Here is a 23,445-nt window from a genome sequence, read left to right as displayed (position 1 = left end):
ACTCTGGCTGTCACACTTGAACCACCACCAGACCTGTCATTGCCAGAACTGAAGTCCCTTTGTAGCTGGAGAGCCAATGGGTGTCCCGCTTGATTCCCTGCTCCCTGCACACCCCACACTCACATAGGCAGACCAGGTCTCCTTACCAGTCGGACCCCAGGCTTCCCATAGCAGAGTCCCAGATCTATGGCTGCTTAAAGTAATTTAATCCTCCTGGCAGCAACAGAGTAAGAGCTGGAGCTGCTGCCTCCCAGGAGGAACTCCCAAAAAAGGAAACAGCGAGCTTTTATACTCTCATAGTTTATGGGTGCCAAAGTCTGGGGTCTGGTGGGCTTTTATGCCCTCACAGTTTATGGGTGCCAAAGTCTGGGCTCTTCCTGCCGAGTCCTTGGCTCCCACAGTGCCTCAGTGTCCAGTCACCTGGCTGGGTCACAGGCCCCTGTGTCCTTTGCCTTTCCAAATGTTGGCAACTCCTGACCTCTTGCCTCAGGCTCCCGGCCAGAGCTCAACCTGCAGCTCCCACTGCAGCTGCACCCCGAGCTACCTGCACTCAACACAAAGAGTACCAGAATCTCTTTCCTCATTTAAATAATTCTTACAAAAATTCACTTCCAGAGCTCCCATAAGTGAGCAAGGCATTAGTCACTACTCATCTCTCTCTCATACAACTGTGCACAGTTTAAAAGTGCAGACTTTTCAAAAAAAATCTCCCAGTAATACTTAGGTCAATTCCCTGCACCTTTACCTAATCATCCACACTATTATGAACAATTAACTAATTTAAGACCACTATTACTTTTTTGTTTCTATGGTATCTGCTATGTAGCAGAATTAAAAAGCAAGAGAAAAAAACTGAAGAGAGCCAATGTAGGCCAACAACCTCGAGTATAACTACACAAGTCTGCACTCCTGGAATGGCAAAAAAAAGAACAAAACTCACCAACAGAATTTGATTTAGACTAATGGGTGAATTTGATTTACACTACCTTAAATACCTCAGTAGCCTATTAACTCCAGAATATCAAAATGTCATTAAAACACTGTGATGCATATTTAATTAATTCAGAGGCACTAACAAAACTTCTGTATCACAACAAAATTTCAAGACACTGCTTAGAAGAGCAAACCTAGGAGACTACACTCAAATTTTGAAATACCAAGAAAGAACACTATGTTTTGATTCTTTACTGCTTGCTAGTAATGATGGAGGTTAGAGGGACTGATTAAAAATACATATTGTATATATAACTGTATATTTAATATTCAAGGATAGTGAGGAGGATTTTAAGATTGGAGAAGGAAAATCTTCTGTATGCAATGCCATTTAACAGTATTTATGCAGAATAGCATAATCAGTGTCCTAGCAATGATAACGACTCACTGTCTCAAACTAAAACCACAAGGGAGTTTGAGTCTCATTAGACATAGCACTAAAAAAAAAAAATCAACAAAACCCTCAGCCTTGAGAAACCTTGCATAAGGATGTAGACAAATGGGCACAATTTCAAAATTTTTTGCACCTTTGGAAGGACATACTTCATCATGTAAGCTCAGATGGTAATTCTGCTGCAGCCAAACTAATTAAGGCAGAAATTTACATTCAGAGCTAATAACAATTACTTACTAAAATTTGTGATGGCTGTAGCCCTTTACAGAGATGAAAAGAGTCAAATGCTATTTCTGGATGACATCCAACAGTTTCAAGTAAGAAAACATGTAATCATTCTAATATCAAATTTTTTTTTGGTATCAAGGTAAAGGGCCAACTAATACCACAGCTGTAGAACACAGAACCATTATCCCTTCAACACTGTAACACTGAGGTTAAGCAGCAACTTGTAACATTTGGCACAAAACTATTAAGAGCAAAAAACCAACAGTACTCACACCCATTCCCTTGGGAAGACTTTCAGATAATGACTTCTTACTACCAACACCACTCAACTGAGCTTTGGTTTTTACATTTGTCTAAATTAAAAAGCAACATTAGAAGCATGGATCTCATCATACACACATAGATGTAAGAGTGCAATTTAGTATGTCAACAACAGAGCACAGCATAGTCAACCCAAGCTTTATATTTAGCAGGAGTATTCCAAGTATGTTACTATTACACTGAATAAGCTTCAGAATTTTTGCATAGTTTTAATTAAAATGAAGGTTCTTAACTGTAAAATTAACACAAGTCTCAAAAAAATCACCATATCCTTGAATTCATTGAACTTTATTCTGAAGATTTCACAGCTATTTCAGTAGTAAGACCTGAACACATGGTACTCCGTTTTCAGCAGAGTGTTGTATGTCAGAATGGTAACTGAGATTTCTTTAAACAGTAAGAAGGCGATAAAAGCATGTATTCTTCACATTGTTTAAACATTCCGATGCATTTCACGATAAAATTATCTGGCTAAAAATCACAAATAAGGTCTTTCCTTTCATATCCTTAACAGCAGAAATTTCATTTAGATAGCAGTTTTGCTGGTAGGTTATAACGAAAAGCATGCAAACATAGTCATACATGAAGTGTTTTCAGCCTGTGGTCCAACATGGGAAAACACTATGTTTTTAAGGGTCTAATTAAACTCAAAAAAAAAAGTATGATATGACACCAACATTTAGCACTTATCTGATGATACAGACTTCTTCAAAACTGGGTCTACTTCACTGTGGGACAGGACTAGACTAGTCTAGTCTCTGTATGGAGGCAGGGGGTTATTTCCTTACAATATCTGATGGAGGCCTCCAAGGAAGCTGGAGAGGGACTTTTTGCAAGGGCATGTAATGACAGGATATGAAGGAATGGCATTAAACTGAAAGAGAGCAGATGGATATTTGTCAGGTCCAGCTGTCTGTCTCTGCCCCAACACGGGTAGAGTGGTTCTTGGGTGGCACGCGTTTCAAAGGACGAGTCTGGACTCTTCAGCTTTTCGGTCTTCAGATTGTTTATTGTTTCTTATCTACAAAATTTTCTGTCTGCCCAACAGAGGTCTGATCTGCAAGGCAGCCAAGGGCACTCATGACCACTCAAGGGACGGTCATGTCTTTTTATACTAAAATCTACGTACATGATATTTACCTTTATTTTCCAATACTTTTCACCCATGTTAGCAAGTGCACCTTCACCATAAACCAATCCCCAAGTGCCAACATCACCACAGAAGATGGAGGACAAGAAGAAGAAAGAAGAAGGACGAGACACGCCCTGATCCCTCCATCTTGTCTCCATAACCCCCCTGTACCAAAAACCTTAAAGTTTATATTTCACCCTATAAATGTGTCCCTTTTACACCCTTCACTCTAAAGTGATTCTCAAGTCCTCAAACTGCTGTCACTTCTGTGGATGGATCAAAATCAAGCCACCAAACACTCTTGGCAACATTCCAGGATTTCCGAGACCCCCAAGGGTTCTCCTGGCAACTCTGGACATCGGGAGCGATGTGCTGAGTTCCCACAAATATTAGTCTGGTCTAGTTGAAGGTGTGCCTGCCCACTGCTCAGGGCTGAGAATCAGATGCTGCTTTTACTCAAAACTACCGTTTGATTCTATGAAATGAAGCAAGTAAGACATGAATTCTGATTTTACAGAATAAATATCAAAGCAAAAATAGGAAGTTCTAACCACATGTTAAAAACTTCTCACTGTGTAAATGGTTGGCATTATCATTCTTGCCAGAGACTAGATGCACCTAAAGACCATAAGTAATAAACAAAAGACCATTCCAACAAATTAAAAACAATGGAATTAAAATTAGCAACTAAACTCACAAAATAAACTAGAACAAAATTCTACAACAGTACCATCTCTTTACTAACAACTGAAGATGATAAAGAACCAAGAATGACAGACTAACCAGCACAGCTACAATGTGAGCATATAAACCATTAAATTAAATACTGCCCTAACACTAAGCAGTCTTCCTCCAGACATCTCTACACTTACAAGATTGGAAAAAAATATCTATCCATCTTTTTTTTACTTTATTTTTTAAAATCCAGGAAGAAAACAGCAATAAAATTCACATCAGTCTGTTCCCACTTGGTTTTGCTTCATGAAACTGAATTAATCATGCAACTACCTAGTGCAATGCAAATATCCATTAAATAAAATATTAAACAAGAAACAAAATTACCTTAAAAGCCAAGAAAGCAAGCATAAAAGGCAGCTAATTGTTCCTAGATTCCTACATTATAATCTTTTCAGCAAAAGAAATTGTTCTGACAAAGCAAATGAACACTGATCACAAGTTTTGCCTGCTGTTTTCAATACCAGTGAAGATTTGATCCTTAAAACATTTAGCTATGTTTTTTGTAACCTGTATGGATGCAGGCCTCAATAAGCATAAAAACTGGTACCCAAAAAAGAGCACAGAAGCTCCACAAGCGAGGAAAAAAAAGTTCTCTGAGCTTAACAGGGAAATGCTGTGGGCTGCACAGCTGCAGGCTGAGCTTTCAGGCACGTATGGGCACATCTCCTGGATCGAGGCTCCTGTCTGTGCAGATGGTGCCACTTCACAAAGCAATGCATATCTTCTCCATCTCCACCTGGTACTTGCTTTTAAGGCAGTTTGTAACAAGAGGGCTGAACCTCCATTGCTCTTTGTCCTCTCGCACATATCTATAAGCTGCTGCATCTGCCTGACCTGAACCTGCAACAGAGGTTATGACACTTGCAACTGAGGTGGACTAGGGGACAATGAAGATAGTCCTCATTTACTCTCCTGTTCCAAGCACCCTGTAATGTGTGTTTCAGTTCTCAGATTTTATCATTTATTAGGACTAATAAGAGACCAAAATCACAATCAAGCTAAAGGCAGCTACAGAAAATAAAAAGATAAGTTTTTTTATCACACCAACAAAATACTTAAATCTTACACTGTAGTTTGGATTCGGCAAGATAGAAGTCTGTCTGCAGACAAAGGAAGTAACCCTGTAATTCAAAAAAGCAATGATAAGTAGGAAGGAGAGAGCCTACCTAATGAAATGATAGAATCCAAAAGTGCTTAAGTGGGGTGAGGAAAATGCATGACAAAGAAGAGATATTTTAATTTTTCCAGAATGTCTGCTTCTTATGTTGGTTGAAGAGTTTTGGAAAGGCAGTCAAAGATGAAACAGCAGAAGAGGTATTCTCACATCGCCGATTGTATCAGCTATATCCGCAACACAAGTTTGTGAAGGCAGAGAATGAATGTGACAGAAACAGACATGCCCTATAGCAGATGCAAACAAAGAATTAACAATTCAGCTTGATTAAAACACAGTTTAAAAATGCACAAGCCCAGTGGTGGAACTCTCAGCAGAACAGTGAATGTTAAATGCTAGCAATGTTAAAATACTAAAGGACTTAAGTCTACCTTAGGCTCTACAGAACAGTAAGTATTGGTCATGTTAATTCATGTTTTGCCATTTCACTGTTAAATACAGCAAGGATTCAAAATAAAAGGCAATACAAAGAAGGAAAACTACACAACTCAGGGCTGTTAAATAATATTGGTAAATTACAAGTGGAGAGAATTTGTCTTTCAGTCACTGGAAAAATAAGTATTAAAGCAACTGATTCTCACTAGCAGAACTACATGCTTGGAGCATTTCCTCTTTTCGTCTCACTCCTCAGCCCAATGACTAAATCCACTCAGATAACACAGGAAAAGAACCAAGTTGTATGGAGACAGAGGGTGCTCCACAGCACCAAGATTTGCTTATGATAGTACAGAACTTAAACAAAAATTTGACAGTTTCACATATTGTGTCAAAGGTGATGGTCAAGAGTCACCTAAACAAAACCCTTTTTCAACCAACTGAGTCCAAAACATCTGAGAGGGACTGACCTCCTCATGATCAATCTTGGGACATAGCATCCACTGTCTGACAGCCCTCTGTCAATCCACCATAGTCCACACAAATGTGTAATCCTCAGCAGCTTGAAAAGGTCTCTGGCTAATTGATCTTATTTGGATATGACAAAAGAGTATATACCCTCCCACTAAAAGCTACGAACTAGTATGAGATCAAACAATTACATTTTCAAGATACTCAGTTCTAGTAAACGTCCATATGTGACTTACTGTAATTCCAACAAATGAGGTAAAAGTAGTGAGTTTTCCTTTGACTAATATTTAGTAAGTTCCACAAGCCATGCAGTAAGCTGTTGTGTTCAGCCACAGAACACTAACAAGCAACTGAGAAGAGGCATACTAATTCTCAATAATAAGACAGATGCAAGACTTATTTTAGGCAGTCACCATAATCTAAACAAACAGTTGTAGAGAAGAGCATGAGAACTGAACAGAATCTTTTCAGACAGCAAGTACTCACTGTCCAGTACTTCAGAAGTTGCTAGATGAGCTCTGCAGATGTGGTTGGATGTACAGTTACTGTTTTATTCCTTGCCCACTACACTTACTATGGAAGCAAAGGAAATCACACAAAGCAAAAAGCTACACCCATCTGTAAGGTAAGAGAAATAAAAATAAGGTGTAGGCACAGCATAAGCCACTCCATATTAAAAAGACAATTTTAGACAGTCCTAACCCATTGCTAGAAAAGGGAAAACTGCACAAGATGAAATTCAAAAAAGTGACTAAACTTAAAGCCTTTAAGGAAGAAACCACTTGCAAGAGCAGGAAGAGAAAACTGCTTCAAACATAACTAAGTGATGAAGGTGCACCCAGAAAGTCATGTGGAGTCAAGAGAATAAGAAAGTGAAGTGTAGGAGTACTTCAGATGGATGTAGTGTACAATAAAAACATAGTAAGATCTAAGAGACAGCCATGGGAAAGTAGGGCTTGTAACTTTGTCAAAATTGCTTTTCATCATGCAACAGTTTATTCTCCTTGTACACCTCCCTGCCCAGTGTCCGTCCATGTGTTTTTTCCAGGGAGAAAAGTTTAATGCCACTGTCCCAGTTACTTCTATAGAATGCTTAAGGACAACCCAAAGCAGTGCAGCTTTTGTAACTTTTAAAAAATAGAGGACCTGGACTTTCTAAGCCATATTTAGAAGTTTTAACAGACTAAGCGTAAGAGCCAACAGCTAAAAACACACTTGAAGTGGATACAGAGGTGCAATATCTACAAATCTAACTTACCTGACCATTATAAATACTTTAGAGCAGTGCTATGCACAAGTAACACTTGAATTCTGAAAAAAACCTACATATGAACAACATATTTCACAAGCTGTAACTCAATATCTAAAGGAATACAAAGCCTACAGTGAGACTTAGAGTTCAGTATTCTTTTGGAGGCTCTAATTCAAAGTATTCAGTAGTGACTTACCTGCTCTTACTTAGAACTCTTCGTTTCTTAGAACTAAGAAAACTCTTTAACACTGCATAGAATTTTATTATGAGCCAAAAATGTATAAATTGTACAGACTGGTTAATATTGGTCATAAGGAGGTAATAGAATTATTTGAAATTGGACTGATAACCTGATAAGAAAAAAAAAATCACACAATACAAATCTGAAAACATATACCTCTAAACATGAGAGTATTCATACATGCAACACAGGGCACAGGAGACAAAGAGTGCCTCTCACACTGTCTTGAAGGCATAGGATTCCACCTGGAAACCAAACTGATGAGCATATTTCCCTGCAGGTATTTTCCCCTCCTCACATATTCTCTTGATTTGTACATTTCACCACTCCATCTTTTTAATTCCTCTTTTATTCATGAAGGCCCTATCTAATAATTCAATTCTCCATGCTGCTTCAGCCCCCACCTGCTCATGTCTCGAAAGTTTTCAGTATTTACAGTAGGGCAAGTAGTATTTACAGACAGGCTCTTTACTGCAACATTCTCAATTCTAGTACATGACTGTTGAAGTAACTTTTGTATTAATATCATACATAAAATCTCAGGGGGTAGCTATCAGTTATTACAGCTCAAACTTGGACAAATATGCTGAATATACCATTTCTGGAGTAAACTCTGTGCCTTCATTTAGAACTCTTATCAGCACAATTTTTTATTTTTTTTATTTTTTTTTTACTCACTTGGCCACAGACTGGATAACTTTAGAAGATGTATCCTTAATATTAGTGAAAAATCGCTCTGTTCCACCCCTCAGAATATCAAAGAACCCTCCATAAGTCTGGTCACATTCCGCAACGGTCAGGCCTAGAGTAGTTGAATAAAAATAATTGTACTTTATTATGGAGCCCATTTCAGGATATGACTTAAAGTATGTTGCCTATAAAGCTAGAAGGAAGTGAATGCACATACAGGCTACACCTTGCTGTAAGGCTCGCAGTTCTAAAGTTCTCCTTAACTATGACCTATGCAAAAAAATAGTACTTCCAGCAGTCAGGAAGTACCAGTGATATACCTAACACATTGTTTCATTTGCTGTCTGTAGTTATGAGAAAACAAAGTAGAAAATTCTGGAAGTAAGGCATATGTTTCATAGTGTCAATGCAAACATTGCCTTTCTTTAGTACCAGTTTCTAAAGTGCAGCTTATCATAAGCAGATCTACTTAATCATCTCCAGTAGATACATTTTAATGCAGGGCTTCAGAAGCAGCTGGCAAAGTTAAGCTTAAGTTTTAAGCACAACATCCCAGATAGCACAACATTACAGCACAATATACCTATTAATATGATTGTATACAACAAACAGTAGGCATTCTTGCACAAAACAGATGACCAGACAGACTTTTGATTATAATTGCATTAGGATGTTGGATTCTATCCCAGAAATTGATATACACGTTACTAGTGCAATAAATGTTACCCAATTTTAACATTTCCCCTGGAAAATTAATATCCCTTGTCTCATTGACAGTTCATCATAATTAATATCAAGCAAGAAATATCAAGCTAGAAGGAAAACTGAATACAATATAGTCCCTTGATATCTCCTACACTAATTGAAGTGCTCCATATTCAGATATAATAGTTAATACGGGTGCAGAAAGAATAGTAAAAAACTACATCTAAATAAGCCTATCAAGCTTATTTTCTTTACTATATTAAGTATTTTCAACTGAACATACTCTGGATTACCTATTTCTACAGACTAAGTATGTCAGCTTTGAGTTGTGTCATTTTGGAGACCTTTTTTTGATTCCATTTAGTTCTGCTAATCCAACAACTGTTTTTCTCAGATGGAACCCCAACTCCTCCTCTTTACCACGGACATCCTACAGTGCAACCCTCTCCTGAAGTTTGGACTGGACAATGTTTCCATAATTAGCTGGATTCAAGGCAGCACCAGCTACAGCTGTTCCTGAAAGTGCTGACTGGATACCCATTAGACTAAATGCTGCCTTTTTCCTTTGAAGCTGTCATACATGGTTCTTCTGGAAGTGAAAAACTAAATAGCTTTAGACTACTGTCACTGTCAGATGCACTTCAAAATATCATGGGGGGTTCAAGGTCTTTTTGGGCAGGAGAGAAAACAAGAAAGGTGGACCCAGGTGCTTACGGAAGAATTTCTTCCTCATATAGGTTTTTTGCAGCCTAAAATAAACACATATGAGGTCAGCAAGTTCCAAGCATTACTGAACTACTATGGTCCATAGCCAGAATATCCTTACAATTTCTTCTGCATTTCTTTATTAAGCTCTCTGTATTTAGCTAAACATTAAGCCCGTTTTAACATAAAGTGATAAGAACACACCACAAATAGCTGCTATCTTTTTATGTAATAATACATCTGATGTTAAATAGTTCCTCTTGAAAAACAGAGGCAATTGTCACTTTTTTTACCTCAGAAACTCAGGCTATGTCCTGATTTCAGTACCTTCTGCCACAAGGTAACAACATTTCAATTAAAATACAGAACCCAAGGATTTTTAACAGCTTAAATTCAAACTCCTATTAAACGCGGCTCTTTAGACAATGCACTTTCAAATATCTTTACCTCATTTAATAAAAAAATTTCAGGGTATAAAATAAGCTATTTTCATAACCTGAAGACTCTTCCTCTACAGCTCTTATTTGTTTGACCATTACTGCTTCTCACAACCACACTTTCATCAAGTTTTAGTTCACTTATGTCAACACTCCTACCTCTACTGGTTAATAGTGCACTTTAAATTATTTTCCATAGGAAACATAATTTTTATCTTGCACAGCAATGAACTTGAGAAATTCATACTTGCATATCAACATAAAATCAAACCTTGAAAAAAAAATACAAGGCTAGAAGCAATGATATAAATACCAAATAGCTAGAACTAGAGCAAAATATCTAAAATCCCCATATTACTTTTTTTCCCCCATGGAATATATGCAATTGTCTTTATACTAAAATGACATCTCTTTTTGAACATACCTGCATTGTACATATTGTTGAGCTGCCCTGCAGGCTTGGAGCTCTGCGAAACAGACGTCACAGATGTCCGAGGCTGAGCATTGTTTCCATAGCCTCCATTCTGCTCCAGGAGCTGAGGAGAATAACACTCCAGATGAGAATTTTCTTGCTAATTTAGCCATCTTGCTATGCTTGGCAAATTACTGCTCCTTGGTGAGAACAAGCAAACTTAGGACAAAGCCAAAGAAAGTTAAGATACACTAATTAATGCAAATTAAGCATTAAACAGGAGAGCCTAAGTGGTTTCAAGTTAGTGTAAGAAGAGCCCTCATATACAAAACTTTTCTGCGCAAGTTAATTATGATAGAACACAGCATGTCAAACAGAGTGCTAGCATACTAAAGATTAAACCAAGAGGATGAAAAGATTTTCAAAAAGCAGTAAGAAATACTAAATTTCTTTTAAGGTCTCTGTGCTTTAAAGGGCATATTTTCAAAGATCCTACGAGTGATACTGATCAATTCAACTGAACTTCAAAATAAATCAGTGCAAAATTTTCAAAATATGAACAAACAGGGGACCTGCTCTGAAATCTTTTACTAAATGCACATACACTGCAGAGGACAGAAAGGAGGCCTAATCAATTACACTCCTTAGACATTTTACCTCTGTGATGGGGGATTTAGGATTGACATTCCTAGCTGCTGCAATCTCCTGCAGTTGGTTCACGAGTTCAGTGATTGACAATCTCTCCTCTGGGTTCACTTTCAAAGTAGAGCCTAACAAAAAGGAGATCCAGACAATGTAACAAACCCTTCAAAGCTTTTCTCCCAGCTGATAATAATTTTCAATACATTCCAGTGCAATAAGCAAAGACCTGAACAGAGTAGAGAAACTAGCAAATCAATATCCAAATATAATTCTCATAATAGTATTCAAAGAATACACCTTGGGATCAGTTAAAATAAAGAATATCAGAGGTAACTTTGTGTCTAATACTATTGCAGTCAGATACATTTCTGGAACAATAACTAACAGATTTCTGGAACAATAACTAACATTTCCAGTAACCTATCTGAAACCTAAAGCAAACAATTTTTTAATCAAGTCAAAGAAACCAAATCAAAACACCGGTTGTTTCAATGGACTAATTCAGATATCAGGTAAGACACTTAAAAGAAACTAAAAAAGCAACTTTCACATAAAATTTCATAATTTTTCTATAATGGATTAGGATTATTAGTAAAATAAGAAGTTGCTGCAGTTTACCTTTTTCATCTTCACATATCACTAACATTTAACTATCAGTAAAACAACTGTTAATAACAACATGTATCTACAAAGACAACGAATAAAATAACACTGTAAACTTACGAATGAGATCATGAAACACAGAGTAGCGGGTGTCATTTTGTGGGATGACATATTTCCCATTGACTATGCGAAGTTTAGCTCCATCTTCAAATGGGTGTTGCCTAAAGCACAGCAAGTACAGGATACAGCCCAGAGCCTACAGAGGTAAACAGAAATACTGCATAGGATCATGGGGACCTTTAGGCTGGAGAAGATCTTTACGATCCTCAAGTTCAAATGTTAACTCAGCACTGCCAAATCCACCACTGAACCATGTCCCTCAGTACCATATCTACACGTCTTTTAAATGCCTCCATGGATGGTAACTCAACCACTCAACCACTGCACTGGACAGCCTCTTCCAGTGCCCAATAAACCTTACAGTGAAGAAATCTTTTCTAACATCCGACCGAAACATCCCCTTTGCAACTTGAGGCATTTCCTCTTGTCCTATCACTTGTCATTTGGGAAAACTATTCGTGTCAATTTTTAAAAAATCATTTAGAAGTCATTACAAGAAATTAATTTTATGAATTTCAAAGCACACAAAAATGAGTAGTCTTGCCATACTGAACATGTTCAAGAGCAGGATTATTCTTTCAAAAAAAGTTTCACAAGTTTTATTTCATATCTCCATCCTGTGCTGCAAGGTGACACATTTTATTTGTCAAGACAGAATTTATGTATGTTGTTATGCAATACAGCCAGATGTAAAAAAGCTAGATGGTTATGTAAGTGTTAAGCAAATTGCTTAAATAACTCTAGGGAGACACACAACACTCTCTCTAAAACACATCTTCTGATAAAGGTCTGAGGAAAATAAGCCAAAATGACAGTCCCTTTACTCCCTACAGTCAGATGGCTATTGAACTCTTGGAACAAATAAAATTTAAGATCATTTTATGACAAGTTTATTTAAGCCTTGAAAATCACAAAACCTGGACTACTACATCCTGGGGACTTCCAAGTTCCTTCCTGTGTCCAACTTGAGATTTTTTGTAACCTGAGAAGACAACAACTAACAAAGACAGAAGTCAGTTCTGAATTCTAATCTCTGAAAAATCCAGGCGTTAAGAATTAGCTAGCATAACTGAATCTGTAACTGAAGTAAATGTAAATTGATACATGTGCTTTCAAATCAATTAAGATATTAAATATGCTGGCAGAATTATAATATCATAACAGAAACATGTTCCATTTCACCTATAAAAGTTTGATTATAAAGAGCCCAATGCCTCCATGTAACTGTTGGCACAATGAGTTGAAAAATTCCTCCTCTAAGTTTCTTCTGAACCCCAGTATGTATAGTTACTTAAGCATTTGATATTTTATAGCCCTCACAAATGAAGCAATCCATTGAAGATGTTCCCTAAGAAAACAGCCCACTGCCTCTAGCCCTCTGTGTGCACCATCTCCAACTGCCCTTGGTTCTCAATTTATCCCAACAACTTCTAAGGTCTGAAAGTTATTGAAGTCTCTGAGGTGTAGGGATTTAGTTAATCCAAAATACTTTGAAGACCAGGACCAGAAATAAAGTACATATGTTAATTCTGTATATTCTTGCACATTTTTGTCAGGCTGTAGAAAAAGCCTCTGTAATGTGTAGCATCATACAGTCCACCCTAACTAATCCAGCAGAGCAGTACAGAAAATACCATCTACTCTTCCACAAAACACTTGCTCACAAAGTAGATCATCATTCAGTTAGAGGAATGAAACTACTCCCTGTACAGTCCAAGACACTCTGCACATCAGGAGAGAGCACCCACAGCCACACAGGAGAGAAAAGCTCCAAGGCAACCAGCTGAATACACAGGAAACAGAGGCCACTCAGATTTGATTTTTGCTTCAATTGCTGGAGAATGTTTTTCATTTCCTCTGATCTACCCATAACTTAGGATTGTAACTGTGATAAATTTTGGCTGTTTTAAACACCATCATTCAATTTGGATAGAAGGTAATTTCAGTTACAGCACGGCAAGTCCTCAAAGCCAACATCATCCACACAGCCTCAGCACTGCTACACTTGACATGAGTCCATTCCCAAGATGTTGTCCCAGAGCTGCATAGTCCTTCTAGAAAAGTTACCCAGATCCATCTAAGCACTCACATGCCAGAAGGTAAAAAAGCAGAATGACAAAGCAATCAAAAATAGCTAGGAGTAATTTTTTGACCTGCTACTGGGTCCTTTACCAGCAACTAATTTAAATCTTCCTTAAGGTGATAATGGGGTTTAAAAGTTTCAGATAGTGTTTAGGGATTGAGGGGACAAGGAAGGGGTGGGATTGTTTAGAACAAATTAAATTATTGTTATTTTTCCCCTGACTAGCTTCAAGCAACAAGCAGCACACTAAAGTTCTACAGTATAGCTGCAGGATGACACAGATATTAGACTGAAGTAAAATTAAGTCAAATTAAACTAAATGAAGAGATTGTTCAGCTCACATCGAATTAAAAGCTGCAGGAGGTCTTGCATGGACCATTAAAATTTTTTAATTAGATATTGGTTAGAAGAACCCAGCTTTGAAATTTTGCTCCTTAACAAACATTTCCAAAGTCAACTCCTTTGCTTTTTCAGAAATCTTTGAGAGTCAGAGGGTATGAAAGGCCTTTCAAGCATGGAGAAAAATCACTTGACAAGGAACAGCCTGTCACTTAGTTGAATTTGAGTTTAGGAATTCACATTAATTTTGAAAACAAGTAACTAAAACATTTGGATTTAGTGTTTATTTTCTGATCTTTAGACTTGGGTGGGAAATGTACAGAAAGCAGTCAGCCAAGTCTAAGAAACTCTGGACTTATAATGACACCTAATCACATTCCCATTGTGGAGTCAATGTGGTTGATAATAACCTTTCATCTGTGCTGCTGTTCTAAGACAGACATTACTTCCTTTGTTTTTAAGTTCACACAGTGATAAACACACAGACTCAAGAGTGTTAATCACTCTAGCTGCTTTCTTTGAAAAATTGGGTTTTTTATCCTAAGCACAAAATACAAATCATTTATGCTTCCAGAGACAGGACCATATTCTACTGCCAAATACTTTTATATTTTTATTGAACTCAAAGCATAAAGGAAAAAATACAGAACAGTACGTTCCAACTCAGGAATGGTAAATGAAACAGATCTTCCCAAAACAGGAGACCACCACGTTAACACTAACATATACAGAGTTATTTTAAACAAAAAATAAACTGCAATTACCCTTTTGAGTAAGGCTTTTATTAAACACATTTCTAGTTTTGTTTTTGACTGGACATTAATAAGACAAACCTAGATGGGCAACAAGGTTTGGAAGGAACTTAGGAATAGAAAGAGGATGCATCATCTTTGGAAGGAGGGTCAGGTGTCTCCCCAAGTATTTTAGGGGGTTGCTAGAGCATGTAGAAAAAAAGTTAGGGAGGCAAAAGTTCAGTTTGAAATTAATTTGGCATCTTCTACAAAGGACAATAAAAAATGTTTTTATAAATATATTAATGGCAAAAGGAAGGGTAAGACCAACCTTTGTTCTCTACTGGATGTGGGAGGGAACTCAGTAACTGCAGATGAGGAGAAGGTGGAAGTGCTTAACACCTTCTTTGCTTCAATCTTTACTGGGAAGATGGCTTGTCCTCAGGACAACTGTCCTCCTAGGTTGGCAGATGGTGTCAGGGAACCCGTTATCCAGGAGGAAACCATGAGAGAACTGCTGAGCCACTGATATTCATAAATCTATGGGCCCAGATGGGCCATCCCAGGGTGAGGAGGGAGCTGGCAGATGAGCTTGTGAAGCCTCTCTCCATCATTTACCATCAGTCCTGGCTCACTGGGGAGGTTCCAGATGGCTGGAAGCTGGCCAGTGTGACACCCAATCACAAAGAAGGTGGGAAGGAGGATCCTGATAACTATAGACCAGTCAGCCTGACCTCAATATCCAGCAAGGTAAAGGAACAGTTTATACTGAGTGTCATCACACAGCCCTTACAGGATGGCCAGGATATCAGACCCAGCCAACATGGAGGGGGTAGGTCATGTTTGACCAACCTGGTCTCCTTTTATGACCAGGTGACTTGCCTGGTAGATTCAGGAAAGGCTGTGGATGTTGTACCTGGACTTCAGCAAGGCTTTTGACACTGTCTCCCAGAGCACACTCCTGGGAAAGCTGGCAGCCCAGGGCTTGGACAGGAGCACTCCTTGCTGGGTTAGGAACTGGCTGGATGGCCAGGACCAGAGAGTTCTGGTGAATGGTGCTGCATCCACCTGGGGCCAGTCACCAGGGGTGTCCCTCAGGGGTCTGTGCTGGGGCCAGTTCTGTTCAATATTTTTACTGATGAAATGGATGAGGGTGTTGAGTCTTTCATTAGCAAATTTGCAGATGACACTAAGCTGGGAGTGTGTGTGGATTTGTTGGAAAGTAGGGCTCTGCAGAGAGACCTGGAACAGCTGGATGGATGGGGAGAGTCCAATAAGATGGAGTTTAATAAGTCCAAGTGCCAAGTCCTGCATTTTGGCCACAATAACCCCCTGCAGCGTTATAGGCTGGGGATGGTGTGGCTGGACAGTGCCCAGGCAGAAAGAGACCCGGGGATGCTGGTCCACAGCCGGCTGACCATGAGCCAGCAGTGTGCCCTGGGGGCCAAGAAGGCCAATGGCATCCTGGCCTGTGTCAGGAACAGTGTGGCCAGCAGGAGCAGGGAGGTCATTCTTCCCTGTACTGGCACTGGTGAGGCCACACCTTGAGTGCTGTGTCCAGCTCTGGGCCCTCAGTTTGGGAAGGACCTTGAGACAGTTGAGTGCATCCAGAGGAGGCAACAAGGCTGGTGAGGGGCTTGGAACACAAGGCCTATGAGGAATGGCTGAGGGAGCTAGAGTTATTTCATCTGGAGAAAAGGAGATTCAGAGATGACGTTACAACTTCTCTACAACTCCCTGAAAAGTGGCTGTAGTCAGGTGGGGGTTGGTCTCTCTCCAGGTAGCAACTGACAGAACCAGAGGACACAGTCTCAAGGACCAAGGGAAATATAGGTTGGATATCAGGAAAAAGTTTTTTATGGAAAGAGTGACAAAGTGCAGAAATTGTCTGCCCAGGGAGGTGGTGGAGTCACAATCCCTGCATGTGTTTAAAAAAAGACTGGATGTGGCACTCGGTGCCATGGTTTAGTTGAGGTGTTAGGGCATGGGTTAGTTTTGATGGTCTTGAAGGTCTCTTTCAGCCTAGTGATTCTGTGATTCTGTAATCCTGGCTCAGGCTGACAGTATTTAATGCACGTGAAGAGACCAAACAGTCAGAAAAAATGTGTTTTATTTGTGTTTCTTCACATGCAACAAGGACATCACCAACAGCTGTAGAAACTGAACAAGAGTTTCCACAATATCTTGCAACTAATTTAATAAACTGAATGAAGCTCCAAGATTCCATAAATTTTTTTTTAAAGCACCAGCATTACATTTTCTCAATTTGTCTTTTGATACATTGCTGATACAGGTAAGAACTGAACAGCTTGACATCTGCCTCTGCAAACTGAGTTGTTAAGCACTGCACTACTGGGGAGTACCCCAGTACTGCAATATTATGCAGCTGGAAAAGCTAAAGCTGAGGATTTAATATTTACCTTTAATTCTCATAACAGATTTTTTAGTGAATGTGAACAGCTTATCACCCATTCTGCACAAAGCATGAATGAGATCTGCATTGTTCTCATTCTTGATATGTGTCAGTATTTTAGCTACATTCCATACCTGGAACATAACCATTTTGAACTCAGCCATAGGCTGTCCCAGGTTTATATGCATGGCAGGGCACAAAAGGCAATTTGAATCTAAGGACTCTAAGTATTCCAGATTTATGGTGGCAAGCTCCAACTAGGCAACAGTTCAAATCTCAGAGAGTTCAGCATTGTCTCTCAAACAGAAGTCAAGTTTGATCTGGGAAAAACCCTTGCACTGTACATCTCATTCGTTTAACATTTAGATACAGAATCCATACTACTTAAGTTTATTTTGATCTAAGACATCTAATCAATAAACTAACACAAAGCCTGCAAAATCAGTTTCACTATGACATGAGCAACTATGATGAAGCAAGAAAAAAGACTCCTTACCCAAATGTCCTGCTTTTCACCAATTGGGAAATTTGAATACAAGTCTATCATTTCTGGTGTCCTGTACATTGGTGTTGTATTCCTTGTGATCTGGAGAAGACAGAATTTATTGAAACAATCTTGAACAATGAGCTTTAATAGCATTCAACCAAGGAAACATCTCTCCATGTAAAATGGATAGTACACTCATTTTTAAAATAATTTCAGAAACACTTGTCATGGAAAAAGCCATCAATTGAATCCCACAATAGTCACAACAGCTTTGACATAAGGTCACAAGAAGAGTAGGACTCAAATAACATTGCGATCATCAAGAGTCCTTCCAAACAGCAAAGCACATAAAGTGACTGTTCCACATGAGGCAAAAATGGACAGGAACACTAATGCCAAAAATCAACAATAAGTCAATTAGCGAATTCACACTCCAGTGCATCTTTCTCACTTTCTCAGCACACTTAATGACAGTGCAGACACATCCAAAGAGAAACTCTGGTCATAAGAATATCTGGGAAGACCTTTTCTACCATCTTTTTACATAGACTATACAAGACAGTGGTATGACATCATCATTTCATCAGTGCAATGCTTTCCAAGAATACCAAATTGCAAAACAGGGGCTTGTGATGTCAGAAGTTGTACGCATGAACTTAAGTGCATTTCTCCCTCTGATGTACTACACCAGATTTACTAGCATTACTCTCAACTCTAAACTAACAACAAGGGCACTTTGCAAAAGCACACTGCATGCTAGATTTGGTTACTGTAGTCCAAGGCACTGCAATACTGCCCATTCCTATTCTGCTGAGCAGACTTGCCTCTCATTTACAGATCATTCAACTGAGTAAAAACAGATCAGAAGATGGACATCAGTGTGGCACAACCAATTTCTTGTCCAGTGCAATTAGAAGAAGCCCTAGCAACCATTTTAATTTTCACAGCAGATTGTAGAATGGACACTGACCGTGCTGAAGTGTTTCCACATGTAGCTACAGAACACAAGCTATGACTGTAACTGCAGAGGGCTTTTCAACTCTAGCAAAACAAATACAAAACCAAAACTTATTTATAAATAACACTCTAACTGAAAAAATCTTCAGTTGTCTTAGACGTGTCATGAATTAATACTAGATTAATAGTAACAGTTAAATTATTCCACTATTGATATTAGAATTAAATCACATTAAAATAGTCTCACCTCTTCTTCAACCACTGCTCTCTTCTGCGCAGACCAGTTGTAGTCAGGATAGTAAGCTATAGTTGTAGCACTACCGAAGTCACAAAGTTTAATTGTCCCCTGATTACTAATAAGCAAATTTTCCACCTTCAAAAAGATGTAGAGAAACAGATTAAAATACATGTCTTTTTTGCCCTAACACACATGCTTTTATACATATCATCTTACTTGTGCATACATATGAAAACTAATCACTTCAGCCAAAAGAATTGTTTACAGTAAAACAAAGATTTCAGACATTACTGTAGTTTTATATGGTAGCAATATAGTCAAGTTTAGAAAGGAAGCACCAAGCACACCATGAACAGGAAACATTCCAGAGACCAAAAAATAAACCTCAGGGGAAAAAAAACAAGTAATTTCATTAGAGCCTAAGAAAATGCCATTTTTTCAGATGAGAACTTGTAGAAGCAGTGTCTTAGAATCCAAATGTTTTCAGGCATAAAACCGAACACTGTTAGCTCAGCTGCAGTAGGATGAAGGTTAGGACTGCTATAGGCAAAAACAAGGAGGTACTAGTAGAGAAGGAGGCTGCTAAGAGACACCCATAAATAAGCAGCTGTGACCCTGTGCAGAGACAGAAAACAGCTATTTGAGAAACATGTGCTCCCTGGATAGCTCATCATCCATTATCCCTGCCTTTTTCTTCTTCATAAATTAGAACTATTGGGAAGATGTACTTGGAGTCATAATCACAAAAGGACTGAAAATAAAATTTGTACCTCTGTATAAAGTTACAAAAAGGTGTCAAAGTTAATTGGCTCAAAATTCTGACTTAACAGTTTTCTATGCTGCTGACCTTAGCTTAGACTGCTAAAAAGGGTAGCACAGTTAAATGATCCCTACTTGGCTCTTGGCTGTAGTAAGGCCTCTGCCTCTTGCAGCACAACAATCATTTAATCTTGTTTTGCATCCTCTGCAACATAAGATCAGCATAAACCAAATTCCTGTCTTTTCCCATGTTTAGGTCTGTCAGGAAGACACATTCCTTGAGAATAAACAAAATGGTTCTGAATTACAGCATTAGCTCAATGTCTATGCAGCTGGCTATGAAAGAAATTGTGTATTTTTTTGTAAATAGGTTTTGTTTTTTTTTTCAGAAGAGAGATGCACCTTTTCTACAAAAGCTAGGGGCTGGCATATAGAAATTTCAGTGAAGAATGGTTAACATATCTTTGACACAACTTAAAAGCCTGTTCAATGGTGCCAAGCAAAAAAACCAGAAAAGTGCTGTCACCAAAGCTAGGTTTATATTTATGAGCTACACTAATAGCTAACATCAAAGCTTTCATCAAGAGTGTTGAAAATAATTAACACACTTTCTTCTAGAAGTGGTCTTATTTTCCTTTCCCTAAGGTAATTAAGTACATGAACAAATTTTCCTATTTTTATTTTAAATGAAATCACATCAGGCTGGATAGACATGTGTGAAATTTAGACACTATTCCAAGAATAAGAATCTCCTCTGACTTATTAATTTATGCTAAGGAAAATTCAAATATATTCATAGCACAGCAGAATCTCACTGATGATGAGGGTTTCTTCATCTAAAGCATATTGGACAGGTAAAGGTGAACCCCTGTCTTCAAAATACAAAATTCAAACCCAGGTAACCTTTCAAACCTCCAAAGCTCCTAAAGGTAGAACACTTTCTACAGCCTATAGATTCCAGGTAAAGGCTAATTAATTAAAAAAAAAAAACCCAAAAAAAACCAAACAAAAAAAAAAAAAAAACCACAACCAAAAAAAACGCCTAATAAACAAAACCTAACCTGAATTATGCTTACCAAATTTTACAATTCAAATTAAAAACAAGCACAGAAGTACAATGCAAGTTACCAGTTCTAAAACTAACAGGTTACTACACATTCTCAATGGCAATGTAATCCTTCACAAATAATTCAACATTGTTCTCCTTCAAAGCTTTACCCATTCTTTACCCATTTACTTACCCCAGAACTGCACTTCACTAGTTGTAACTGAATATTTTATCAAAAACAAAATATTTAGGCTAACTCAATCAGCAAAACATGATACACACTACTTTTCTGCCAGCTTGTTTCAGATAAGACTACAAGCAGTTTCTAAACAGCAAGCACAAGGAGAAGAAGTTGTTTGAAGAGATGTAAGTATTTCAGTGGTGACCTTCACAGTCAACGCTTACAGCAAGGTAATAGATCTAAGCACTATGCTCAAGAATCGTTTTTAACATTGATCCATCCCAACAGGCTCCTCTGCTGTTCAGAAGTTCAGCCTTTATTTAAATAGTGTAACATACCTTTAAGTCTCTATGAATAATAGGAGGCTTCTGCTTATGCATATGCTGCACTGCTCTGCAGGTCTGATAAAAGATCTTCAAAACTGTGTCACAAGAGATAGGTCCTTTGGATTCTACTTTCTTTAAGAATTCCACTAGCTGTCCTGCAGGAAGTGAGAGAAATTCTCATAAGCACACAGAGAACACTGCAAATTCTGAAAGCTTGACACAAATAGACCCTTCTCAAGAAAGGCTTACAATCTTGAGTTGTATTAAATAGATTTTCTGAAAATGGCAAGTCCACACTGACTGCAATGACAAAAGAAAGAGTGCTCTAAGGAACTACTCCTACACTCTTTCCTTCTCTGACTAGTCTCAAACACAAAAAACTTAATCATTACCTCATATTTAAGACAAGGTTAAACTGTAGTCTAAAAAAAAACATGATCTTTATCCTAGAAAAGATAAGTTTGAACTCTAGCTCCACTGAACCATGCTATCTTCTACAATCATTCCAAGCTTTTAAGTTAACGAGCAACCTGCACAAAACAGCTGCCAGAAGAAGTGTGCACTAGTGGGCAAAGAAATAAAGCTTACCTTTACACAGCTCTGTAAGCAGAAGAAACTCTCCCTGCCCTGTGTCTGATTCTTCTTTTCCTATAGATGCTGCAGAGCAAAACTGGACAATGTTGGGATGACCTGAAAGTTTTTTCTGGAGATAACACATTCAAGGAAGATGACTCCCAAGTTCATTGATACTATTGCATCCAGTATTTCATTTGAAATATTAGAGTAAAACCACAGAAAGCATAGTAGCTGCAATCAATACCCTAAGTAACACAGGGAAATACATACCTCAGCTGTAAGAAATCTGAGAAAGGAATCTAAGGTAATGTAATAAAAAGATTAAAAAAAATTAAAATCCTTATGATTATGGCTTAGAAGAAACTGGACTCAGTAACAAGGGTAGTTCTTTTTGTCTTTTGACAACGACTGCCTAGCAGGAGTAGCAGGGACATCTTCTGATTATCAGCTGCTTCTCTAGATGGGTGATCAAGAAAGGGCAATTGTATCCTCACCTATTTTTCCCAAAGAAGTGTTAAGTATGCCATGCTTCAATTTTAAGTAATTAAGTTCAAAACAATTAGAGGTCTAAAAGGGCAAGGAACTCCCACCATTAGTAAAAATTTTTCATGCTAAAACCTTTATCATGTTTCACTCTCAGTTCAAAAAGTTGAGGTATCATTTTTGAGCTATGTAAAGGGGAGTGCAGTATAAGTGATCCCAGCTCCTGCCAGTGGAAGTTATGCTGCATTATGCCTGCCTGTGCATACACTGAGACTCGTGCCTGTGAAACAAACGCAATCTATTTACAGGATTCATTCACCAAGTCTGAAGAGAGAAAAGCAAAGACTTTCTAAGTAGAACAAAACTATTAAAAAGGGCAAGTTGGATCCACACAATTCACATTAATCTGATCTTATGCATCTCTCCACAACCCTCTATTCAAAGCTGCAGGAATTAATTGCATTTCACAGTCTTATCTCAGAAAGTTAGCAACAAAGTTACCCTTCATCATGTTGTACACCTGTTGTGAACAACAAACCACGTTAGTGACCCTAAACTGTGAAAAACATCCAAAAAACATTGAGCTCTTTACTCTTGGCAAGATAATGCCAGAGTAGATAGAAAATTTATGGTGCTATGGTACTCTGTCCTGGAAGTGTACTTCTCATAAGTGGTGTTTAGGCTAAGATTTTGCCAAACATATCAGCAATCATAAAAAGATATGTTTGGGTAGCTTAAATTGGTTCAGTGGGTCTGCCTGCTAATTCAAAATGAGGCTGAATACTCAGAAGGGAACACATCAGCATACCACAGCTGAGTAGCTGACTCTTGAAACAAACTGAAGGTCCAAGACAAGCCAGGCCAGGGAGAAAATATTGAATTAACTAAAATCAAGGATTTAAAGAGATTACATTATACCCTACTATCTGACATCACTGAAAATAAAGAGGACAGCAAGGACACTGAGAAACATCTGCTTGTTTCCGATGCACGTAGTCTCTGAAATGTCTTCCTTAAAAGCTAACACTACTTCTTAGAGCCAGATGTATCCAAAGCAGAAATTATTAAACATTGAGAGTAAAAGCAAAGAGCAATAAATCCAGTCCATGTGAGGTAATTCTATTTAAAATCTAAGTATCATGTGAATTTAAAAGGTCTCTTGACGACATTCACAGACTGCAAGAAAGCCCA

General features: G+C 38.2%; 1 protein-coding gene across 1 annotated transcript in view; it reads right to left on the bottom strand.

Moving 5' to 3' along the window:
* GAK (cyclin G associated kinase) overlaps positions 1-23,445 on the bottom strand; it is a 68,250-nt gene that overhangs the window by 36,787 nt on the left and 8,018 nt on the right. The window contains exons 4-11 of the mRNA XM_036402880.1: positions 21,784-21,898; positions 21,208-21,350; positions 18,891-19,016; positions 17,696-17,785; positions 11,634-11,769; positions 10,926-11,038; positions 10,281-10,392; positions 7,998-8,121 (exon numbers count right to left, since the gene is read on the bottom strand). Of these exons, the coding sequence (XP_036258773.1) occupies positions 7,998-8,121; positions 10,281-10,392; positions 10,926-11,038; positions 11,634-11,769; positions 17,696-17,785; positions 18,891-19,016; positions 21,208-21,350; positions 21,784-21,898 (959 nt within the window). The remainder of the gene's footprint in view (positions 1-7,997; positions 8,122-10,280; positions 10,393-10,925; positions 11,039-11,633; positions 11,770-17,695; positions 17,786-18,890; positions 19,017-21,207; positions 21,351-21,783; positions 21,899-23,445) is intronic.

Source organism: Molothrus ater, chromosome Z (assembly GCF_012460135.2).
Source record: "Molothrus ater isolate BHLD 08-10-18 breed brown headed cowbird chromosome Z, BPBGC_Mater_1.1, whole genome shotgun sequence".
NCBI classification, from domain to species: domain Eukaryota; kingdom Metazoa; phylum Chordata; class Aves; order Passeriformes; family Icteridae; genus Molothrus; species Molothrus ater.
Note: the sequence above shows the minus strand (reverse complement) of the source record. Positions and strands in the feature narration are given on the sequence as shown.